Here is a 24,487-nt window from a genome sequence, read left to right on the forward strand (position 1 = left end):
TTGGCCCTTGTATGACTTGAGTAAATGGTTCAAGTCTCTTCCCAGATTCTGCAACTTTGTCCCAGGCATTTAAGGCTGACAATCTACACAATGCCAGAGTTTCTTCATCATATACAGCCTGCACCTCTATTTCAGCAAAACGACCTTCACCAAGCAGTTGGTCTATGGAAATCTCTCTTCCTCTGGCTCTATTTTGTCGTGCTATCTCCCTCGCCTCATCTCTCCACCATGCAACCCATTGTAAATTTGCAGCAGGTTCTAATATAGCTTTTGCCATATCTTTCCAGTCTTGGGGAATTATTCTATTTTTAATAGCCCAAGAAGTCAGAATTTGTTTAACAAATGGTGAGTGCATACCAAAATTAGTGACACTTTCCTTAAATTTTCTCAGATCTAACACATCCACAGGTTGCCATTCAAATTCTTCATAACCCTGTGGGTAAACAACGTTTGGAGGTCTTTGTTGTACAGTAACCGGATAGACCAAGGTGTGTTTTCTAATAACTCTTGGTTGATTTTCTCTATTTACTTCTGTCTTAACCTCAGTATTTTCCTCAGCTGAAAATTTAAATTCCTCCCTTAAGGTTTGTATACATACTTCATATGTTTCTTTATATTGTAATTGTTTCCATTCCTCATTATTTTCTATCTGTTTTTCCATCTGATCTGTGAGCTGTTGTATGCTCTGTTTGATCATCTTTTCTAGCTCCTGTAACTTCTGTTCTAAGCTCTGCTTCCATTCCTCATTATTTTCTATCTGTTTCTCCATCTGATCTGTGAGCTGTTGCATGCTCTGTTCGATCATCTTTTCTAAGGCAAAGAATTTTTTATCTAGAGCTCTGTCTTTTGAGAAGACATAGAATATCAAAAAAATAAATATAGCAATACTGATAAATAATAAAGTGTTCCCTAAGTTGATTTCTGTCAAACCATTTGAAATATCATCATATAAAGCCCAAAAGATATCCATTGTTTTTGTCATCTTTAAGTATCAAAATATGTTTCTTTTTTTATATTAAAAAATTATCTGGTCTGGAGCCCTCAATTCACTGTTTCTACCTGAAAACTACCTCGAAGGCAGTTGTGTTCTAGGATCAGCAGTCCCTCCTTACAATTCGTTACTATAACTTTTCTATTTATCTGTTTGGCTCTCTTGACTCAGAGCAGCCTGCAATTTACTCCTTGCAACTTTAAAACTTGTTACATCTATTTATCTGTGTCTATTCACTTTTTTAAATTTAATTTTTTAATTTTTTAATTTAAATGACCTACTGGTCTGGCTACAATAACTTTTGTTTCACTGTTGAATTTTCGGAAGACCCTTCTTTCAGTTTTCACAGGGCAGTGAGCAAGCCCAGCTGTAAGCTGAGTGCTGCTCCTGACCTTGGCCGTTGGGGAAGTTTTTGTACTTTGTAACTTTTTGTTCTTTGTAGGTCCTCAGACCTATTCAGCTTTCAATACACTTTTCTTTACTGGACTCCCTATGGGCAAGAGATTTACCGCAACAGTTATAGCTAAGGCTTGTGCTAGTAGATTGGCTGTTGTTAAAGATATTAGCACCCTTAAGGAGACCCGATCTGTACTAGAACCAAGGGAAGGGCTCCTCTGGGGCAAGATCCCACCCAGATAAGCTTCCTAAGCTATGCTCTTAGAAAGTAACTGGATATGATAGCTGATGCTAATGTGGTTTAAGGGGGTTGGAGTCCATCCTGAGTAGAATGTATCATCCACATGGTGTGTTGGCTTTAGAGAGTGAAGGGCTTAAGGATTCTTCCACTGTGGTTTCAGAGAGCTGCTGAGGTAGACAGCACATGGCAGGTTAGTCCTTGAGTGAAGGTTCTGAGAGGGAAAGAGGCCCTGAGAGACCATGTGTGAAGCTATGGAAATGAATCCTGGGTTTTAGTGAAGATCCCAAGATGTAGGAGATGCCAGAGCCATGGGGTTATCTAGCCAGGAGAGTGATATACAGCAAGTGGAACCAGCCCAAGAGACTTTTCACAGTCACCCTGACAGTGGGGTGGGCTTTTCAGTGATGCAGCTACTGCAACAATACTTCTGTAAGCTCAGTAAACTCACTGGATTCACCAGATTGGAGCCTGACAAAATTGTTTCTTTGGTCTGTTGTTAGTGCCTTATCTGGGCTAAGTAGATACCTGTTCATGTCTCCTCAGGAAAAAGACAACCATGTCCTCCAGGCAGTTCAGCTGCATTCCTGGTAGCCACTAGTGTTAGTTGCAATTCTTAAACTTTAGTGTGACAAACATGAATATCCCCAGATGTAGACCAATACATCATATGTCACATTCACCATTTTTTTTTTAAAGTTGAGGTCTCATTATGTAGCTCTGCTGACCTGGAACTCTCTGAGGACTCAAACTCAGATAGCTGACTGCCTCTGCCTCCTGGGTGCTGGAATTAAAGATACATGCCATGACACACAGCTCAAACATAATCTCAATACTCTTGACACTTCTTAGAAAGTGACAATGTCATTTTAATGAATAATTTCAACACAAAAAGATTTCAGTGTTTTATGGATATACATATATTCCACAAATGAAAAAAGCTTTACGATCTTCTTAATGTAATGCTGGTGCCAGGTAAGGCATTTAGAATTTATTGGAATTTCATGGTTCTTTTTATCCACAAAATGGCTTGAAAATACACAGGTGACAAGAAGGGTCCTCTCCTGAGTGAACTTTCTAACATGAAAGGTTCTATGTCTGAAGTGCTTTTAAGACAGGTTACAATGATTTTTGCATTATGTTGCACAAAGCTCATATAGAATGTTATATCACTCATACAAACAAGAGGTTTATAAACACATACAAAGCCTCCGCTCTCTCCAATAAGACATGCCCTTAAAACAGTGTCATCTGCTATATCCTTTTATTGAAAATAAACTTACCTGCCTTCCAGGCCATGAGGACACATTCAGGGTAATATATTGCAATCATTTGGGGTTGATTGACGCTGGAAAGGACTGACTCATTACAAACATTAAAACTCCGATAAAACTCCGAACATGTTCTCTTCATTAATATTACACATACAGGCTGCCAGGGCCCAGGTAAAAGAAGAAAAGCAAATCTTAACACTCGAGATCTGTGCATACAGGACCTCTCACAATGACAGTTTTCCAAATCTATAACCATTTTAGATATGCTTTCTCATGTCAACAGCATTCCCTCTCTTGTGAATTCTCTGATATGGAGGTCAACTTCCTATAAAATGGTTGTCCATATACATTCTTACATCCAGATACTTCCAGCATGTGAGCTCTCCAGAGTGTTTCCATTGGGTAAAAGTCGTGTGTCTGTGTGTGTATATATACGTATATATGTATATATACACATATATGTATATATACATATATACATATATACACACACATATATACACACGTATATACATATATATATATATATATATATATATATATATATATCACACTCTGTGGTTTCTCAGGAGTGGGGGTTTTCTGATGCACACACAGCTGTTTATGTTATACTTACTGTGTGCAGTTACCTATATGAGTTCTTACACACAACCCAAAAATATGAAAGATTTTCTACATTCTTTAAATTCACAGGATTTTTGTTCATTTTTGGTTCAGTTTTTATATTCACAGGGTTTTGTGTTTGTGTGGTTCTCTAGTGGGGGCAGATGTCTTTGTCTCACAGAACCAAGTTCTCACACACACACTGAATTGCTATGGCTTATCCCATGTGCCTTCTTTGGTGTGCAGTAAAGGATGCCTTTCTGCTGAAGGGTTCCTCACCTAAGGGCTGCTGAGATCCGACGTCTCGGACAAGGTTTCTCCACATACACTGCACTGTACACTATTCAGCTATGTGTGATTTGCAGTGTTTATCTGCTGTTGGGACTTCCTCTCTTTTCTATCTGCAGAGCTTTCTACTTGAGGATCCTGCTACGAGATTTGGTGGAAATGTTTCCTAGTCCTTCCACTCATAAGACCTCTCAGTGGTTAGACTTCTCTGATGTGTATCTCGGTTTGGCATGTGGCAGTGACCGTTCTGTAGACTACACTGACAAGAACCTCTGTGACACACATGGAGAGAAGACAAATGTCTGACATACTTTGCTACATTCTTTACATTCACAGAACATCTCATCTGTGGGAACCCAAAAGATTCTCAGAGATAAGACTTCTGACTAAAGGGCTCTCCACACAGCTACGCTCAGGGTTTCTATCAGCACAGATTCTCCAGTCTTACTGAAGACTGACTGCTCCAGGCCTTACAGTCCGAGGGGCTCTCACCTGCAGGGTTTCCCCAGTAGCTAAAGTCTGACATCTGGCACAAGTCTTCTGAACATATCCCACACTGGTAGGTTTCCTCGGGTTTTGAGTTCACTAATTAATGATGAGATCTAACTTATGATGCACAGAGTCTCTGCAACCTTTCCGTGCACAGGGATCATCACTTCTCACCTCTCTGTGGTACATGGGGAGAGGATAAATGGCTTACCTTTTTTCTACAATCTCTGTGTTCACAGGACCTGTGTCCGCACGAGGATGTCTGTGGAGGTTTGTCTCCTCACAGAAGGCTTTCCCAGATTTCACGAGTGAGCTTTCTCACACAAGTGAGTTTTTTGATGGATAGTGAGATAGGACTTGACACTAAATGATTTGCTACATTTTTTGCATTCAAAGGGCTTCTCACCTGTGTGAATCTTTTCATGTGTGGAGAGATTTGACTTCTGGTTAAAACGTTTCCCACAGACACTGCACGCGTATGGTTTCTCACCCGTGTGAATTCTCTGATGGACAATGAGCCCTGACTTTATACTGAACGTTTTCCTGCACTCTTTACATTCGTAGGGCTTCTCGCCTGTGTGGACTCTCTGGTGGATAGTCAGGTCACACCTCCTTTTAAAGGCGTTTCCACATACATTACACTCATAGGGTTTTTCCCCTGTGTGGGTTTTCTGATGTACACTGAGATTTGACTTTACACTGAATAGTTTCTTACAATCTTTACACTCATAGGGCTTCTCCCCAGTGTGAGTTCTGTGGTGTAAATAGAGATTTTGTGTGTGTTTAAAGGCTTTCCCACATACTTTACACTGATAGGTTCTCCCACATCTGTGACGTCTACGAGGCTGGTTGTTGATTTTTATAGATATATTGGACTCATGGGGCTTTTTACCTGTGTGTGGTCTCTGCTGCACACTGAAAGTTGAGTCTGGGCAAAATGGTTTCACACAATTACTCTCTTTACTTAAGAAGACACTCTTATCAGCCCTTAGTTTCGGCATCTGATGCACACATTTCTCATCGTTGTCACCACACCCACGGGGTTTTCCCCACGCGTGCAGCGTGTGCTGAAGGCCTGCTTTTTTTGTACGGGATGCTGGCTCATGGTCAGTACACTTACCACACTGGTTTTTTAGGCGTGGTTTTAAATGCTGAGTATGGTTACACTTGTCAGAGAATGACTTCTTACACATGTTACAATCAAAAGTTTCTTCCCTTATGTGAGTCCCCTCTCGGGCACTAAGAGTCAATTGATCAACAGCGTTCCTCGAGCTGTCTCCCAAAGAAAACACTGTATGCGTCCATACAGTGTTCACATCAAAGGCTTCATCATGTTGAGCACACTGGACACGCTGTTTCCCACTTTCAACACTGAGATCCAGACAAAGAGGCGCAGGAGGTGTGCTTGGAATCTTAGTTGAATTAAGATGATCAAGTTCCTCTGAAGCCTGCAACTCAATGGGCCCACCAGGGAGATACACAGTTTCCCATGTATCAAGCACCTCAGACCTCATTCTAGAAGAGCTTCTGTTCTTAACAGCCAGGTGCAAAACATGGTTTGAATTCATATTAAATATTTTCCCAAATCTGCCCCTCTCCTCAGCTGATGCATTGCCAGTGATTACCAGGTGGCTCAAATGTCTCTTTCGATTGTCCCATCTGGTCTCCTTCAGGCTCTTCACAGGTTGCAGAGCTGAAAGGAAATAAAAGCAGCCCCACATGAACAATACAGAAGCCATTCTGACAGAATCCTAATACAAAAGTAAAGCGGTACCTGGCTAATAATGTAGTATTACAGAATGGGGGCTGGAGAGATGGCTCAGAGGCTTAGAGCACTTGCTGCTCTTGCAGAGCTTCTGCTAGGCCAAAACTTTTTAGCAAACGCTGCACAAATCTGCTGACTTGAAGAGTAAGTTCTACAATGAAAAAGGTTGAAGGCCAACTATATATTACAATTTCTTCATTAAATAGCCTTTCAACAGGGCCCTGTTCATTTGGCCTCCATGCCTGAGATCTCCTGGATGTCTCACCAAACCTTGGTCTACCCTACTTAGTGTCTTTACAGGTGCTCCTTGAATTTCTGGTATCTTGGTATGACGGTCTGATTTTGGACATCTCTTTTCATGTTAGAATTCTGCAGGTGAATGCCTGAAACCTATCTTTTCAATACTGGCTTAGAACTACTGTTACTTTGGAACTGCTAATAAAATCCCAACTACTCTGAAGTCTAGAATGCCTATCAACCTATGAATTATGTACCAAATTTGTAAGTCTTAAAATTAGTCTGAAATTAATTTCAAAACAATCTCCTCAAAACTCTTTGGCCCTAGAAACACTTTATATTTTTTTTCACTCATTTATCCAGCTAAAGAAAACTATTTTTGTGGTTATTAGTTCTATAAATAAGGCAAATTTGATGGATCACCACTATTGGTCTCACATAACAGACCAGAGTCCAGAGGACTCAAATAAAAGTGACAAGTGCATTAATAACCCCATGAACAAATGCCTGAAGTGAAGGATTATGTAAAAACAGAGGGGAAAAGGACAACAAGATTTAGAACAACTACTTAATGAAATGCTTAAGTAGAGTGAGTAGAATAGGCCGAGCCTATGGAAATACACAGCAAAACCAGGGAAGGTGGGTCCATTTGCCAATGGGAGCTTCCCTTGGACATGATACTTCAAGCATCTGATTAAGAAGTTAGTCTCAAGATTGGAGATGGCAAAATTGAATAAAAAGAACTTCACACACCAACCATCTGATGAGCACTTACTAGCCTGGACTACTCACTATGGGCTGGAGCCTAGGGCATATTCACTGACCTCGGAGTCTCTGGTCTGGGGCACCGGCTTCCTTCCATGGCTCAGCTCCTTGCTCCAACTTCAGGATCAACTCAGGTTTGGTGTCACATTGATCTAGTAATAGGAAATAGTGTACAAGTTGTACCTCAATTACAAAATACTGGGTTCAGACTCTCAGCAATGATAGGACTGACATGAACACTCTATGAGAACATGGCATTTATAACCAATGCTGAGGACATTAAAATAAAAGAAATACACACAGAATAAAAGCATTATTCTGACTGACCACCTGGATCAAGAAAAAAAAAAAAGCAAGTGAAAAATTTAAAAATCCATTGAATCAACAAAAATCTAAACCTCCTTAGCCAGACACTGCAGGAGTTGGAGAGATCAGTACATGGGAACCAGGTGCTCTGAACTACCCTTCCCCCAGCCCCCCAAAAGAACCCCATAATAGGAAGCAGAGGAAGGTGGGAGCTAAGGAGAAAACAATGGATAAGAATTTATTACAAACAAATAGCAGCAGAGCAGTAACAGTAAGACTTCTCTTTCTTTCTTTCTTTCCTTCCTTTCTTTTTTTTTTTTTAATGATAAAAATCTTTTGGTTTCTTGGATCCAGTTCGTCTCTGCTACTCTATTCTTGGTATTTCCAGATCACCTTACACCGATAAAATTAGGTAAGAAGACTGGAGAGAAGCCTCTTCTTGGAACAACACCAGGGGACAGCACAGAAGGGAATCTCTTAGCCAGCTGTCCAAGTGAGTGGATCTGGTGACTTTGTACACAAGCAGGAAGCCACGTTGTAAATGAAGTCATGTCCATATTGGTCAAAGCACCTGTCAGGCGACAAGGGAAATGCTCCCCCTCTATTCCCTAGGAGAACATGACTCAGAGTCACCCAGGATTCACTAAAGCCAATGAGAGCAAAAGTCAGTTAGAAACTTTGAAACTGTTCTGGCTTATACTGCACCTTCAGGGGAGAGAGCACACAGCTGTAGTGTCCTCAAAGTGCCCTGGGAATGTTTAGAGAAGCTGGTACTGCCCTAAGAGGAGTCAGACAAGCTATCAACTGGGAGTCCTTTTACTCAAGGCAACCAGGGGCAGCAAGTCAGTCAGACTATTCAATTTACAAAGTCTTTGCTTCTTATAGGACGGACACACACACACACACACACACACACACACTGTTCAAAGGAAGTTACCATTAACATATTAACATAAACAGTCCTTACAAAGATTCCACCTTTGTAACACCTAACATCTGCCCAGTGAAACAAGGAAACTTTGATTCCCCACATCTGTGTCAACACTTCAAAAAGGGACTCTTCAAAATAACCAACACCAGTGACATTTGGAACGGCTGCAAATTTTAATTAAAAGACTAAGGGGCTAGGTGTGGTGGTGAATGCCTTTAATCCTAGCACTTGGGAGGCAGAGGATTTCAACCCAGAGGATTTCTGGGTTTAAGACCAGATTGTTCTACAGAGCAAGTTGTAGGACAGCAGGGATGACATAGAGAAACCCTGTCTTGAAAAACAAAACAAAAACTAACCAACCAACTAATCAAACAAATAAACAAACAAACAAACAAAAGAACAAAAGAACCATCAAAACCTAACCTCAAAACATACTTGAAAGAGACAGTTACCAAAACAGCTTGCACAGGCAGGAAGAAAATGCAGAGGTCATCATAACATCACAGAGAAACCAACAGCAAATGTGCAGGTTCCCAGCCAGCCAATCCTCACAAAAGGCAAGAACAAATGTTTAGAAGGAAGATCTCAATGTCTGTGAAATTGGATAGCTTTGTGATGGAGAGAGATGGTGAGCCTGCCTCTTACCATATATAGAAGGCAAGTAAAAACTCCAGTGTAGACTTTGACATTATAAAACCAATACTAGGAAACACAAGAAGAACACAAAAGGATATACATGTAGGCAAAGGTCAACTTTTTAAGCCCAACACCAAAAACAAAGTTAACAAAAGCAAGCACTGAACCCAGAATTATGGGGGCTGGAGAACTGGCTCAGTGGGTAAAAGCACTTACTGAGCTTGCAGAAGAACTGAGGTCAGCTCCTGCACCCATGTAAGGTGGCTCAAACTGCCTGGAGCTCCAGCTTCTGGCCTCCATGGCTCCTGCACTCATGTGCACAAACCAATATACATAAACAAAATAAAAAAACCTTAAAAATAAAAATAAGCCTTAAAAATAAAAACAGGATTATATACAAATTTTAAACGTTAATTAGGAAAAGCTAACAGTTGAGAACAGTTAAAAGAAAACACACAGAAGGAGAAAATACAGTACTGCCTTCCAGTTTATATAATGCGCTGGCATCAAAGAGAACAAGCTGATGAATTCTGGGCAAATGACCACAACTGATATGTCTCCAAAGACACAAGGATATGAACATCCCTACGCCATCACAAAATTTCAAGTCAAGCAACAACGGGCTCTCACGGCACCATGACTATAATGATTATCAAACACTTAACATTGCAAATGCTGGTGAGGACACACAGAAAAGCAGAGGTCTGTTGCTGGAAATGTAATTAACAGGTAAAAAAAAATGGTGTTTCCTAAAATCCTGGAAAGTGGACTGCACACAACAGTGAACTGCATATAACAGGATACAACCCTTGGAACACACACACACACACACACACACACACACACACACACGGAATCCCCCTGAGTGTTCTGAAGAGAACTCTGCAGTTATTGCAGCATCACAAACAGAAGACATGATACTGAATCTACCTTAGTGTCCTCCACCCTCAGAGGAACTGATAAGAAACTGCTAAATACAGAGAGAGTGACCTCATCCAGCTATGGAAAAGGCTCCAAATTTTCTCCCATAGGACCACTGAAGGACACGCATTGAACGAGGAGATCAAAATAAAAGAAACAAACACTGCATAGTCACACTGGTGGTTGGAAGCTGATGTTAGCCTAAAACATAAAGAAAGAACATCTAGCCACGGGAAGCCCAGGAACTATGTGAGGGAAGGAGGGAAGGAGGGAAGGAGGGAAGGAGGGAAGGAGGGAAGGAGGGAAGGAGGGAAGGAGGGAAGGAGGGAAGGAGGGAAGGAGGAGGGAAGGAGGGAAGGAGGGAAGGAGGGAAGGAGGGAAGGAGGGAAGGAGGGAAGGAGGGAAGGAAGGTGGTTGACAGGTGCAGGGAAACAGCTGGATGGAAATATACCTCCCACTGCCCTATAGCACACAAAGCTAACTACAGTTAACAACAGTTACTTGAAAGTAAGAGAGAGGCTTTTATGGGGCTTGAGAGATGGCTCCGTGGGTAAGAGCACTTGTTTTTCTTGCAAAGGATATGGTTCTGGTTCCCAGCACACACACGGCCGTTTATACCTATCCAGAACTCCAGTTCGAGAGGATCTGACATCATCTTCTGATCTCCTTGGGCACCAGGCACACATTGAACACACACATACCATCAGGCAAAATATTTATATACATTAAATAAAGAAATTCAAAGAGGATAAGAGGGAAGGTTTTAAATGTTTTCAATAGACAGAAATTATATATCTAAGTTTATGGACTTATAAAACACTTATCATCATGAACACTACACAAATATTGAAATGACAACTTTGATTATAAATATGGAGTTACTATATGTCAGTGAAAGCTTAGAGGCAGTGTACTTGCTTAGTAAGTACAAGGTTCTAGGTTTGGCCACAGGCAGAGAGAAAAAACCATAACCAACAACCACTACCCACTGACTGGAGTAGCTCCTGTATTTACCAAAAAAAGAACATGCTTCTAACAGCACTACTGGGACTTTCACTCACTCAAGGACAGCAGGCTGCTGTAGGTCTCCAGCATCACGTCCCTGTAGAGCTTCCTCTGAGTGTCATCCAGGTCCTGCCATTCATCCCAGGTGAAGTCCACAGACACATCTTCAAATGACACCAACCCCTGTAATGAGACGACTTTCCTCAACCCAAGCCTTCAGCCTTAGGTCAGAGACAGGACTATGTGGGGCCCTCCTGTCCACAGGCTCTCTTAGATGAGACTCTTTATTAAGGAAGGAACGTATCCCACCCCCACCCCCCAAAACCAAGACAAACTGCTCTGCACACTCCTTAGCTTGGTGATGAGTGACTCAGGTAGCAAATATATGCACGTTATTATTATTATTATTATTATTATTATTATTATTATTATTATTATTATTCCTTTGGTTTTCTACTTAAACACGTGCCTCAACTCCAAAACTGTCATTCATAATATACTCCCAAATTCATTTTCATAGGTAGCCTTATACACCCTTCCTCAAATCAGAAGAATTGCTAGTATCTGAAAAGAAATACACATCACCTGTGTGCTATAATGGAGGGAAAGTGTGCTGATGAACACCTTCAATCCATGCAGGCAGAGGTGGGGATCTCTGAGTCTGAGGCAAGCCTGGTCTACATAGGAGACTGAAACTAGGGAGAATGACAATCATTGTGGTGGGCAGGAGTTACAGTGATCTTAGACATGCTTATCTGAGAGGTCTGCCATCAGATATACAGATGCCTAACAGGCGATTGGACAAACAAGAGCTTACAACAACTGCTACAAAGAACATCAAGAATTAGAGATTTAAAGTCAGAGGCAGCCGACTGTATCGAACTGAGTTTAGATGGCTTTAAAGCAACTTAGGACACTAAACAAAGAATGGAAAATATACTTGTATTCAGTGACTGAGGAAAAGATGCAGACGTTGAGAACCGCACAAGACTTCTTAGCACTTGGAAAGTGAAGGCAAGATGATTTCAAGTTCGAGACCATCCCAGGACACATGAGAGACTTTGATTCAAAACAGGAAGATGAACATACATACACACACAGAGAACTTACATATAGATGTGTGTACAAACATATTTCAGAATAAACATATATCTATGGAAAAACTACAGGCCAATCCATGAGCATAGGAATTCTCTCAACCTTACAATGTCTTACTCAATTTCTTCAATATTGAGAAGTCTTCACGATAGAGGTCTTTAGCCTCATAATTCAGTTATTATATTATTAGGCTTGTTGAATTTATATTATAAACGTGACTGATTTCTTTCTCTGTACAACTGTTACTAGTTTATGGAACATCTCGAGTTTTAGGTGCTGACTTTCTACTCTTAACATTCTGTTCAAAGTGTTATCATTCGTGAGAATTTCCCGGTGGAGTGTTTAGGGTGATAGGTACATGATCACACTTCCTGCAAATAAAGACGACTCATTTCTGCCTTTTCTGTCAGTATCCCTGTATTTCTTTCTCTGTCCTACTGTGCACTGGCCGAGACTTCGACCACTACCCTGTTTGAGTAGCCTTGTCTGGTTAATGAGTTTGAAGGAAATGTTTCAGCATTTCACATTTACTATAACAGTGGCTAGGAGTTTGTGAAAAGCACAGGCATAAGAAGCATAGGCAGAATTGCTTGAAAAAGACTTTAAAAGCATGGAATTAAAAATATTTTGCACAGCAAAAAGCCTACAAAACAGGACAAAATTGTTGCCAGTGACATATTTAACAGGAACATGTACAATGCCTAAAGAACTCAAAAAAGTAAACACCAAACTCAGAAATAATCCAACTGATAAACGGGCAAACCAAATGAGCAGATACTCCTCAAATGACAAAGTATGGACGCCCAACAGGTAGATGAAAAAAATGTTCTATGTCACCAGCTCCCAAGAAAATGCAAACAAAAGCGACAGAGGCATTGCAATTTCACCCATTAAAGCAGTTATCGATGAAAAACACTTATTGTTGCTGAGGATTCCAGGAGTTCTCATGCATCACGTATACATCTAACCTAGTGCCACACTGTAGAGCCAATATGGAAGTTCCTCATAGATACTGAAAATATACATCCCATATGCGGGTGGTGGTGGCACACGCCTTTAATCCCAGCACTTGGGAGGCAGAGGCAGGTGGATTTCTGAGTTCGAGGCCAGCCTGGTCTACAGAGTGAGTTCTAGGACAGCCAGGGCTACACAGAGAAACCCTGTCTCGAAAAACCAAAAAAAAAAAAAACCCCAAAAAACAAAAAACAAAACAAGACAACAACAACAACAACAACAACAACAAAAAACCATCCCATATGATTCAGATATTCTACTCCTGGAAATGTCTTCATAGGAGTCTGAGCCAGGCTCTTACAGAGACGCATGCCCCATTCTCCGTGATTATTGTGGTAATATTGACTTTAGTAAAGATTAGATCCAGTTCTGAGCGTCCCGCAACAGATGAAAAAAATATGATGCATTACATAATGGAATTGTAATCAGCCACAAAGAATGACAACAGCTGTTGGGAAAATGGGTGGACCTAGAAGTAATTTGTAAGTTGGGATAAGCCAGAATCAGAAAGACAGTCTTCACATTTTCTGTCCTATGTGGAATCTGGATATAGATACAAACCACACATACACCTGTATAGAAACATGAAAGTGCACTGGGGACGGAGGGAGACAGATGGGGGTAATGAACACAGGTGACACTAGAGAATGGGGCCACTGGAGGGGGAAGAAGACCAGGAGGAGGTGGGGCTAGGGAGACAAAAGAAGCCATGTGGTAAAACGAGAATGAAGTATAATGTTGACTAAGAGTGAGTTACACAGCACTTACAATGCACTGGGCACTGTAGAGAACTTAGAAATATTTTCAAGTACAAAGTAGGGAGCTCTCTAGAGGAGCATGAATCTCTCCTTTACCTTCAGGCCTTGAGGAGAGTCTCCAGGCTTATGGTAGCAGGCATTTGTGTAGACAGGCTAGGACCAGGCACCATATAAGCTTGAACTGATACTTGCTAGGAGACTAAGGGCAGGGGTGGTCAATAACATCTATGTGACTGAACCCCAAGAAAGATTAAACATACTGGGTAGGAGGAGATTCACTGCTTGTTAACTGATTGTCGCAACTTCGTGTACTGTTGTCTGACAAAGAGCTAATATCACAGGCCACTGACAGAAAACAGTGGGAGTTTCTGCAAGGTGACACTTAGACCCTGGTGACTATAGTAAAATCTTCCCTAGGCATAAATGCTAACCACAAGTACAGTGATGTTTCTGAATTCCCTAATTTTTTTCCTACGTACCATAAAACCTGCAGATTAGTTGGGGAACCTCAAAACTTGTAGGTGGTGACCAACACTTTTCTTGGGTGAAAAGTGAACATTTTAAATCAGGAAACAACATAGAAGTCGGAACAGTGGAGGCCTATGACATAGCCATTAATGAGCGATGGAAAAATTGATTTTCACAAATTGCTTTCTGATCTATACACACACACACACACACACACACACACACACACACACACACACACACACAAATGTTAAACATAATTTTAGGGCCTGAAGAGGTGGTTCAGTGGTTAAGAGGACCTCCTCCTATTCTTACAAAGGACCCTGGCTCAGTTCCTAGCATCAATATGCATATTCACAATTCTCTCTGACTTCAATTTCAGGAGATTTGACTCTGACAAGCACATTGCACATACATACATGCAGGCAAACACTCACCACATAAAACAAACCTTTAAATTAGAAAAAGTAAAGTAATTTCTAAGCAACAAGAGGATAGTACAAAGCAGCACACAGGAAATCTGAGTCTAGGGCAGAGGAAGGAGCTGATTTAAATGCTAGAGGTTGCATGGACAGCAAGTCTTAACGGGCTTGTATGGGAACAACAGTGTTTACCAGGTAATAAAAACAGGAAAAAAAATCTACAAGCTTTTAGGTTGGAAACAAGGAAGGAGGAATGGCCGGCTGGCTTCTGAAGGCCAGAAAACAAACCCAGGCTTCTCAGTGCTGTACAACAGTCTGGTTCGCTAACCTTGCCAGCATACCAACGCCCTTCTGAGGGAGTCACCTCAGGTCAAAGGAACAACACTGTCCAGGCTGAAGTCAGACTCACAGACTCAACAGAATCTGAACCAGATCTTGGGAGAGAAGCACTGCCCTTAAGACATCCAGGCCAGCAGAGCACAAGGTCACTTGGAATAGAAACTAAAGTGTTCCCAATCCTCGGGCTCCACGTGCTGAGTCCTTTGCTGAGATCACCTTCTGGTGAGGTGTAGAAGGGCACACATACATTGTTACTCCTTCCAGTATTTACAGTATGCCAACATTCCTGTCCCTTAGATGTCTCAGGCCTCAATTTTCCAACCGTGTTACTTCTAGGCTGCTGACCACGAACCCAAACCACTGTGTAAGTCGGTATGGGGACAAGTGTGTGGAACTCTCCTCATCTTTACCTGCCGATTCCCATACTCTGGTTTCTGCCTATGAGGAAAATATCCGTTATTGTACTGATACTAATCCAGTGCATACAGCCCTGTGGAGAACTCTGCTCTCACCACTCGGGGATAGCAATCTAGCTAGCTCTGCAGCTTGTGTAATTACTGGGTCAATCCCCATATTCTATACCAGGGTAGAAACTTCAGGAAGGTAGAAACCAGAGTAAAACCTGTGAATTTAAGAGTCTGGGCCGAAGCCATGCTTGCTTCCTATGAAGTGAGTTGTTCCATTAAAAGTCTGGTGCTCTTTGAGAACATGTCAAGATATTAAGATAGAAACTGGTAATTTTGCATAGTCTACCGCCATGTAATATTCAGATCTGTGTTCTCATTTTTACTTGTGGTCTGTGTGCTTTTTTCTCATGACTCAAATGGTGTCCCACTGCCTTCTTCTCCCACGTATTCTCAAGGCCTTCACTCTACCCGCCTGTTAGCAGCACGGCTCATCAGCACTCGGACAATACCACTGAGAAAACAGACCCTTCCAGCCTGGCAGAGATGCACAGTTCCAATGTGAGTAAGAAAGCATCCATTTGTCTTCAGGCAGCCACGCTTCCTCCCCATCCACGGCATCACTGCTGCCACCGGCACAAGAGTGAACAACAAGCAAAGCCAGCAGGATTGCAGCTCATAACGTTAGAGCTCAGGGAGCAGAGGACAACAAGGGAAGAAGAAAGTCCGGAAAGAAAACCTCCTTCTAGTGTAGGGCAAAAGCTACCTGCCTTACTGTTATCAATACCATATGCAGGGAAAGGATGGAGGATGTGACTTTCATTTTGAACTGTGCAGTTTGGTCACTGGCTTTTCTGATCCTGTGCTGTCTCTGGTAGAGCTTGAACTGACCTCGAGAAGAGAATGTGAACAGGGGAGCTTGGGGTGCCTTTGCATATCAACACAGGAGTCCAACTTATGATCTGAAAGCTGAGCAAAAGGGAGAAGCCACATGGGAACAGGTAAGAAGTCAAACAACAGGGGGCTGAGGCACAGAAGTCTGTAGTGGGACGGAAGGAACCGAAAGCAGAACACAGAGATGATCATGCATTAAGTATCAACGGGGACGTGACAGAAACTGAAAGGACCGTTGACGATAAGATGCTTGCTGTGTAAGACCAGAGAATCCTGACTCCCCCAGAACCAACATTAAAGCCAGGTGAGTATATTGGCAGCCTATAATCCCAATACCTGGGAGGCAGAGACAAAGGATTCTCAGGGTAAGCTGGCAGGCTAGACCAGCCAGAAATGTGAGACCCTGCCACTTAAAGAAAGCAATCAAGAAAGACATCTAACATTGTATTAGGCCTCTACATGCACACACATGCACACACGTGCACTCACATGCACATCTGTCCACATCTATAAATATTCTCTCTCTCTCTCTCTCTCTCTCTCTCTCTCTCTCTCACACACACACACACACACACACACACACACACACACACACACATGCAAAAACCTGAAATAAAAAAATTTCCACATGAAGAACCTGGATGGTAGTTTCAAATGTGGCAGAAGTTTCAAGAAAGGCAGCTAGAGAGCAGTGTTATCATTTAACTATAATTTAACATTCTGTTGAAACACAAGTGTCTGAGCAGCAGCGAATCGTGACAAGTGTGAATACTGCACTCACCCCCGGGCTGGGAGTGAAGCATTGCATACCTCAACATGCATGTGTTCATGAAGCCTGCTTAGGAGCCACAGGCCAAGAGAACTGATCACACGCTCTTCCTGGGGGTCAGTTCAAGCTCTGCCACAGATGGCACAGGATCAGGAAAGCCAGTGACCAAACTGCATGGTTCCAATGACTCTAAGGCCTTTACACTATAGTTATATCTACATTATGATCTTAGTACGTCTGTGTTTGTTTCTCTTATGTTTGTTTTTCCATTTTGATTTTATCTCGAAAAGCTCTTAAACCACAACGTGGAACAAGGTGAGGGGGAACACCACCACTTACCACAACAGCACTCATTCTCCTTGCTCCCTAAGGCATGTGGGGTACCCTGCAATCGCAGCTGGAGAAGAAGGGCAACAGAAGCGAGCAGGCCCTTGCTGTGCCTCCTTTATAGATTCCAAAATCTCTACATAGTTGCTGAGGCAAAAAGCTAGAACAGGACAAAAATACCTCCGGTGTGGGAACAGTGTCTCACAGGTGAGACTCACCACCACAGATCTAATGGAAAGAACACAATTAATGAGAAATTAAACCTATAGTTTACCCAGAGGTTAGTGAAAGTAGTTGCTGCTCGCTTAGTAACTATTATCATGAAGACATACTGCAGTGTTTTAAGAATGTCTAATGAACATGATGTTTTAATCATGAACATGATGTAGTCACAGAAATTACAGACAACACTTGAACAGGATTTCCTATTTTCCGGTCAACACAGAGGGACCACACAAGACTCCACCCACATCTCTTGGTTCACATATTTAAGTTTCTTGGCAAAATGCCTTTCTTTGGTCCAGGACTGTACCTGTACACGACTCCTATTTCTTGCAGTACCTTGGAAGTACTGTTTAACCAGAGCCCACCTGTGGTGTTCACAGATGGTGTAGCTCCCTCCCACAAGGCCCCTTAGCTCTGCCTTGTCATGTGCTCTGGCCAGTAGGGCCTCAGTCTGACAAAAGTATAATTTTCAAATGAGGTTTCCCATGCAAGCAGGCTATGGTTGTAGTTCTGTGTTACCGTGCCCTGTTCATACATCTAAATTTTCATCAAGGCTCCTCAAGAAACAAGAAGTACAATTACCACAGGATCCAGGAATCACGGGAATTTTGCATGTTTCCACAAGTAATGAAATCACATTTGTGCAAAACAGCACGCTCCACCGCTCACCATCGTACTTGGTTTTTCCTCTGGGCACATCATTATCGCCCATCTCCATCTTGGAGCAGAGCCTGACCAGAAGTTCATAACAATGAAATAAGCCAAGTAACACAGGTCTACAGTAGTGGTAATGGAGCTGTTACACTCTAAAGTAGGAGAGGAGGAGAGTTAAGGACCTTCACTGGGATTCCAACCATTATCACCCACGGCACCTCTCATCTTGCTAGTGAGCTAGAATATTCAGGAAATTAAAAGTTTACTGAATGTGACTCCATGAGGTCAGCACCTATACTGGGCTGGAATATGGTGGTCTGGGAGTTATCCATCCTCTCTGTATAAGTAAGCCCAATAAACTCAACTGGATCACCAAATTGGACCGTGGTGGAGTCTTTCCTTGGGTCATTCCTAAGTGCCCACCTGAGCGGAGCAGACATTTGTTGTTGCTGCAGTAAAAGTCTGTGCAATTACCGTGCACTCTTCTTCACAGAAGCAATACACACAAGAGTCCTCCAGATAACGGAGAGGCCAGGAGATGCCCCAGCACAGGTTCACCCTACACGTCAGGCTGCTCTAGGATCTAGGGCGGTCACTGCTAGACAACGGGACCCTAGACACAGCAGTTGTGGCCCCGGGGTCAGATACGGCTGAAGAAGTTTTGCAGCATCCAGGAGGGTCGGCTCAGCCACGTCAGAACCGAGGGAGACAGAAGCTGAGAACTCAGCCCCGTACAGGGCGCCTGGGATCGCACCTCGTGCACACCGCACAGCGCCCGCCCCTGCAGGCAGAACCGAGCTGTACTCACCAGAAGGCAGGTGTCTGACTGTCCAGACAGGCTGGCGCAGGACTGAGGCCACAATCCAACCCCCTCGGAAACCGGAAGCAAGATGGCGACGCCGGAAATAGACCGGAAGTTCGCGGGAGCCGTCCGGCTTTCAATCTCAGAGCCTGTGAAAACGTTTTGAGTGTTTATACAGTATAGCATCCCGGTCACTCGCTAGTGACATCGCTGCGTCTGAAATATCAAAGCTCTAAAGTGAATGCTTTGGGAGGCTAAACCCAGAAACAACTGCTGTATGCCAAAAAAAAAGTTTTAGCTGTGTGGGCGTGGTGGCACACACCTATTAAAGGTGGACAGCACTGAGGTGGACAGATCTCTGAGGAGTTCCAAGCAGATCAAAGGCGGAAAAAAGGTGGCAGGAGGGAAAGGGGAGAGGGGCGGAGAATATAAATAAATAAATAAATAAATAAATAAATAAATACATAAATACATAAATACATAAATACATAAATAAATAAATTCTTGTGCGGCTAGAGACATGGCTCAGTGGTTAAGAGCACTATTCTTCCAGAGCATCCGGTTCAGTTTCCAGCATCTACATGGCAGCTCACAAGCAGCACTCCCTCGGGACTCTATGAGCTTTACACACATTGCACAGGGCAAAACACTCATACATAAACTACTGACTTAGTAGGTAGTTAGCTAGCTAGACGGGCGTTATCAGGTCCTTGGTGAATGGGCGCACACTAAGTTAAAGAAAACCAAAGTACCACAACTACCCTTAGGATTCAAACGGGCACATGAAATAGGGCAGCAATTGCCCCTCTTCAAAATCTAAAATTCCATGTGAAAGGAAAAATGGAAGAGAATGGCCCATTCTTGTTGAGGTTCGTTAAGGGAAGGCTGTTTCCTATGCTTAATTATAACGTTCTTCAAAGTTTCTTAACGGCATTATTATGATTATTATTATTATTCAGAAGAAGAGGACCAGAGCCATACTTTTTGACTCTGGGTAGAAGCGTGATATTTTAAACTGCCACAAAGACTATAAGAACAAAGATACAGGCTGGGTGGTGGTCCACATCGTTAGTCCAAGCAGTGAGGATGTGGAGGCAGGCAGATCTGTGAGTTCCAGGCTCGCCTGGTCTACATTAAAAAAAAAAAAAAAAATCAGGACAGCCAAATCTACAAAGTAAGAGCTTTGTCTCAAAAGTAGATAAATAAAACATCAAAGTCATACAACTGCCCCATTTTTACAAGTTAGTCCAAATAAGCTTGTCAAGATCTTGGATAGAAAACTCTTGGGGAGTTGCCCGGAAAACATCAGTGTGTGGTGCAGATGGAGTCTCGCTCACTCTCACCCTTGACAATGCTTCACATTATTCTGCAACAACTATCTCCATGCAATGTTTTATTTGGTCTCACTAGAGAACAATGCCTGGGAGAGCTGAAGGGGAACCAGAGTGACTGCTGGATGAAGAACACTGTTTTAACTGTGGGCCTGGTGAGCATCATGGTATTGGGACAGTGCAAGGAAAAATTGTATCTTTAAAAAAAATGCAGAGTTGGGGTTGGAGAGATGTGTCATTGGTAAATGCACATACCTAAGAACAGAGCCCCCAAGTCCTGTTCCTAGCACCCACACCAGGGAGTTCATCAGGCCCTGTCACTCAAGTCACAGGGGAATCAACACTGTCTTCTGGACTCTGTGGACACTTTATTCATACTTGCACATTTCTGCTCAGACACACACACACACCATTTTTAAAAATTAAATGTGAGTTTACCACTTACAAATTGCACTAACTACTGGTGAGGCTTAGGACTTGGAGACAATTACCATCCTTTTGATGATGGGACAGGCAAACAGTAAGACAATACTAAATTCCTTCATTATTCTGAGAAACTGCCATGGGATTTTTGGAGACAGTATCTAATATTGAAGTTTTTATTTATGTATAGAATGCAAACAAAATAATTGTGCTTTCCATCCATGAAAAGCCTAATGAATTCTTACATAATGAACACATTTGTGTAATAGTAAGAAAAAAATCAGCCTCTCCCATACTCTCAATAACTTTAGCCTTGACTATTCTAAAGGTTCTAAAAGGTATACAAGACTTTTGTTGTTCTTGGTTTTAAGATTTGTATTTTATGAGCCGGGCAGTGGTGGCACATGCCTTTAATCCAGCACTTGGGAGGCAGAGGCAGGCAGATTTCTGAATTCGAGGCTACCCTGGTCTACAAAGTGAGTTCCAGGACAGCCAGGGCTATACAGAGAAACCCTGTCTTGACAAACCAAAAAAAAAAAAAAAAAAAAAAAAAAAAAAAAAAAGACTTGTATTTTATGTATATAAGTGTTTCACTTGTATGTATATAATTGTACCACAAACAAACCTGGCCCCAGAGGAGGTCAGAAGAAGGTGCCAAAATGTTCCAGAACTGTAGCAAAACATAGCTATAAAATAGCCATGCGGGAGCTGGGAACTGATTCTCTATCTTCTTCAAAAGCCACAAGTGTCTTTTCCTACTGAGCTACCTCTCCAGTCTCTGCTGTTTAATAGAAACCACTGTTAACGGGCAGATATGAAACCTAGAGCTTCGCAGATCCTTGAACAGCACTCTAACACTAAGTTCCTCACCTGGCCCAGTAATGAAGGCTCTCAGGAGCTAACACTGTCAACCTCGGCTGTTTTTTTCTGAGATAGTTCACACAGCCCAGGCTGGTCTCGAACTCAGTATGTAGCTGAAAATAACATTGAAGGTGACACTGAGTTGCTCTTCCTGCCCCCACAGGGCTAGTACGCCTGTGCCACTTTCTGGGATTATAGGTATTTACCACCACACTTGGCTTGACTGTGCTTTTTATAAACGTATGTATATTTTACATATGGATGTATATTTCATTACAGAAAAATATATACCCAAAACTAAACAATACAACAGACATTTTACAGCTTCAATGCATCTTTAAACTTTATTGCTTTAGCCCATCCCTACCCTGTCTACCTATACATGTTTATTTTTAATTCTTCTGTAGTCAGATGTACATACATTGAATCTACAATTTAAAAACTGTTGTATTCATTATGTGTGTGATAGGGTATGTGCATATGCATAGGGGTGCCTAAAGAGGCTGGAGGCATCCATTTGAGTCTCTCTCTGCCCTCAGAGCTGGAGTTATAGGTTGTTGTCAGCAACTCAGTGTGGGTGCTAGGAATTGAACTCAGGCCCCTCATTGGAAGAGCAGCAGTGCTCTTAACTGCTGAGCCATCTTTCCAGCCCCAAACTTTCTTTTCTTTAAATGTGTATGAATGTGTATGTGTATGAATGCCTGCTTGTCTCTGTGTGCACCACTTGCATCCAGTACCCACAGAAGCTGGAGGAAGGCATTAGCTCCCTTAGAACTGGAGTTACAGGCAATTTTCAGCAATTAAATACAGGCACTGGGAACCAAATCTGGATTCTCTGTAAGAGCTCTTAGCCACTAAGCCATTTTTCTAGTCTCAAAGCTCAATGTGTGTGTGTGTGTATAGTTTTGTTTTGAGACTGGATCTTTATTATTTAGCTCAGGATATCCTGAAACTCCCTCTATAGACCAGGCTGGCTTTCAATTCACAGAGATCCACCTGCCTCTGCCTCTCAAATGCTGGGCTTAAAGGTGTGTGCCACCACTCCTGGCTTTTTTTTTTTTTTTTTTTTTTTTTTCGAGACAGGGTTTCTCTGTGTAGTCCTGGCTGTCCTGGAACTCACTCTGTAGACCAGACCAGGCTGGCCTTGAACTCAGAAATCCGCCTGCCTCTGCCTCCCAAGTGCTAGAATTACAGGCGTGTGCCACCACCGTCCGGCTCACTCCTGGCTTATGAAGGTACTTCATTAATGTGTGTGTGTGTGTGTATGGACAGGGGTGGAGTATGTGCACATGGCTGAGTGTGAGTGTCCCCAGAGGCAAGAGGCACTGGATCCCTCTAGAGTTGGAGGTACAATGTGCCACCTAATTTGGGTGCTGGGGACGAAACTCAGGCCCTAGACAAGGGCAATATGTGCTCTAAACCACCGAGCCATCTCTGCAGCCTTTATTCTCATCTTGAAAGCAATGAACACAGACAGGTTCCTCAGTGTAACCTTGTCAGTTTTATGTGAGAGATAATCAGGTAGTTATAGCAACTCCCTCTGCATCTGAGGATATTTCTAGGCCCCACCAGTTATGAGGGCTTTGGCATAAGTGCTTTAATGTACCCACAGACTGTGTGAAGACAACTGGTTCTTGGCAGTGGAAGGCAGGCCTCAGAGAGGAAACAGCACCAAACATGTGGCTTTGAAGCCCCATCTTCCTGTTGGCTTCTTAGGTTTGTCTCCTCTTTGCTTTCCGGCTTCTAAGATGTGGAAACATACCTCTGGCACACCTCCCTCCACAATAACTGCCTTGCTATAAATGTAAAAGACAGTCCACTATCAATTGGATCGTCTGCAAATGTGAGGCAAAAATTAGTGTTTCTCCCTAAGTCGACCACCTTGGGTGTTGTCTTACAATAACGGAGGTGGTGATCAACACTGGGAACACAAATGTTTTCTTTTGCTTTTCACCAAGTAAAACAGACTCCGACTGAGTAGAGAGCAGAATCCGAGTCAGCACACTTCCTCCAACAAGGCCACACCTCCTAGTCCTTCTAATCCTTTCAAGCAGTTCCACTCCTTGGTGACTACGCATTCAAATGTAGGAGCTTTTAGGGATCATTCTCATTCAAACCACCACAGATGTCTTGGCTGTGGTACAAGGCTAGGGAGACAGTGCCAGGGGAAAAGCTGGTTTCCCCTGCAGACTTCCTGGGAAAGAGGACCAGGGACCAGTAGTAAAGGCAAGATTGACTGGTGCTGGACAGGAAAGACGGGAACCTCTTAAGGCAGCCGTTGAGAGACAGTATTGGGGTTCGCTCTGCTTGCCCAGCATTGGGATTCCACATAGTCAAAGGTCCGCTCAAGTAGAACTACCATGCCTTCCACTTAAGAATTTTCTTCAACTGTGTACTTTCTCCTCAATGCCTCCCTAGTCCTACTGTTCCAAATACAGAACTCTAGCTCTAAGCTTGTCCCTTAGCATGTTCCCTTATATATGAAGAAGCGTTGTATCAGTGACTGTTGTAATATTCCACAAGTACTTATTTTGCTTTGAATCTGAAATACCATCATAAACTATAAGTTACATGTGTTCTCTGGAACAATAATTTTTAATTTGGCAATGTTTTTTTTCCTATGTGCCTTACCATTTCCCCTTTAAAATCTGTACGTACAATAGAATTTATGTGACTGTCCAGTAGGTCCACTAGTGGGGAGGTTGGCAGGCGTGGTGGCAGAGATGCTTGAATCAAACCAGTGAGTCACAGGGGTGTGTGTGTGTGTGTGTTTGTGTGTGTGTGTGTGTGTGTAGTAGTGTATGTGTTGGGAGTGACACCTTACATAGGTATCAAACTCAATGCTGTCGTTCC

The 24,487-nt window shown here is 42.5% G+C and overlaps 1 protein-coding gene across 1 annotated transcript; it reads right to left on the reverse strand.

Annotated features, from left to right (window-relative positions):
• Positions 1–2,470: 2,470 nt before the first annotated feature.
• LOC143442795 (zinc finger protein 39-like) lies at positions 2,471–19,155 on the reverse strand. Its single transcript, XM_076936744.1, has 5 exons — positions 19,026–19,155; positions 17,351–17,566; positions 10,902–11,028; positions 7,106–7,198; positions 2,471–5,972 (listed from the first exon to the last, which is right to left on the reverse strand). The coding sequence occupies exons 2-5, from the start codon at positions 17,363–17,365 to the stop codon at positions 4,582–4,584; spliced, it is 1,626 nt and encodes a 541-aa protein (XP_076792859.1). The 5' UTR covers positions 17,366–17,566; positions 19,026–19,155; the 3' UTR covers positions 2,471–4,581.
• Positions 19,156–24,487: the final 5,332 nt, after the last annotated feature.

Source organism: Arvicanthis niloticus, chromosome 6, assembly GCF_011762505.2.
Source record: "Arvicanthis niloticus isolate mArvNil1 chromosome 6, mArvNil1.pat.X, whole genome shotgun sequence".
In the NCBI taxonomy this organism is placed as follows: Eukaryota; Metazoa; Chordata; class Mammalia; order Rodentia; family Muridae; genus Arvicanthis; species Arvicanthis niloticus.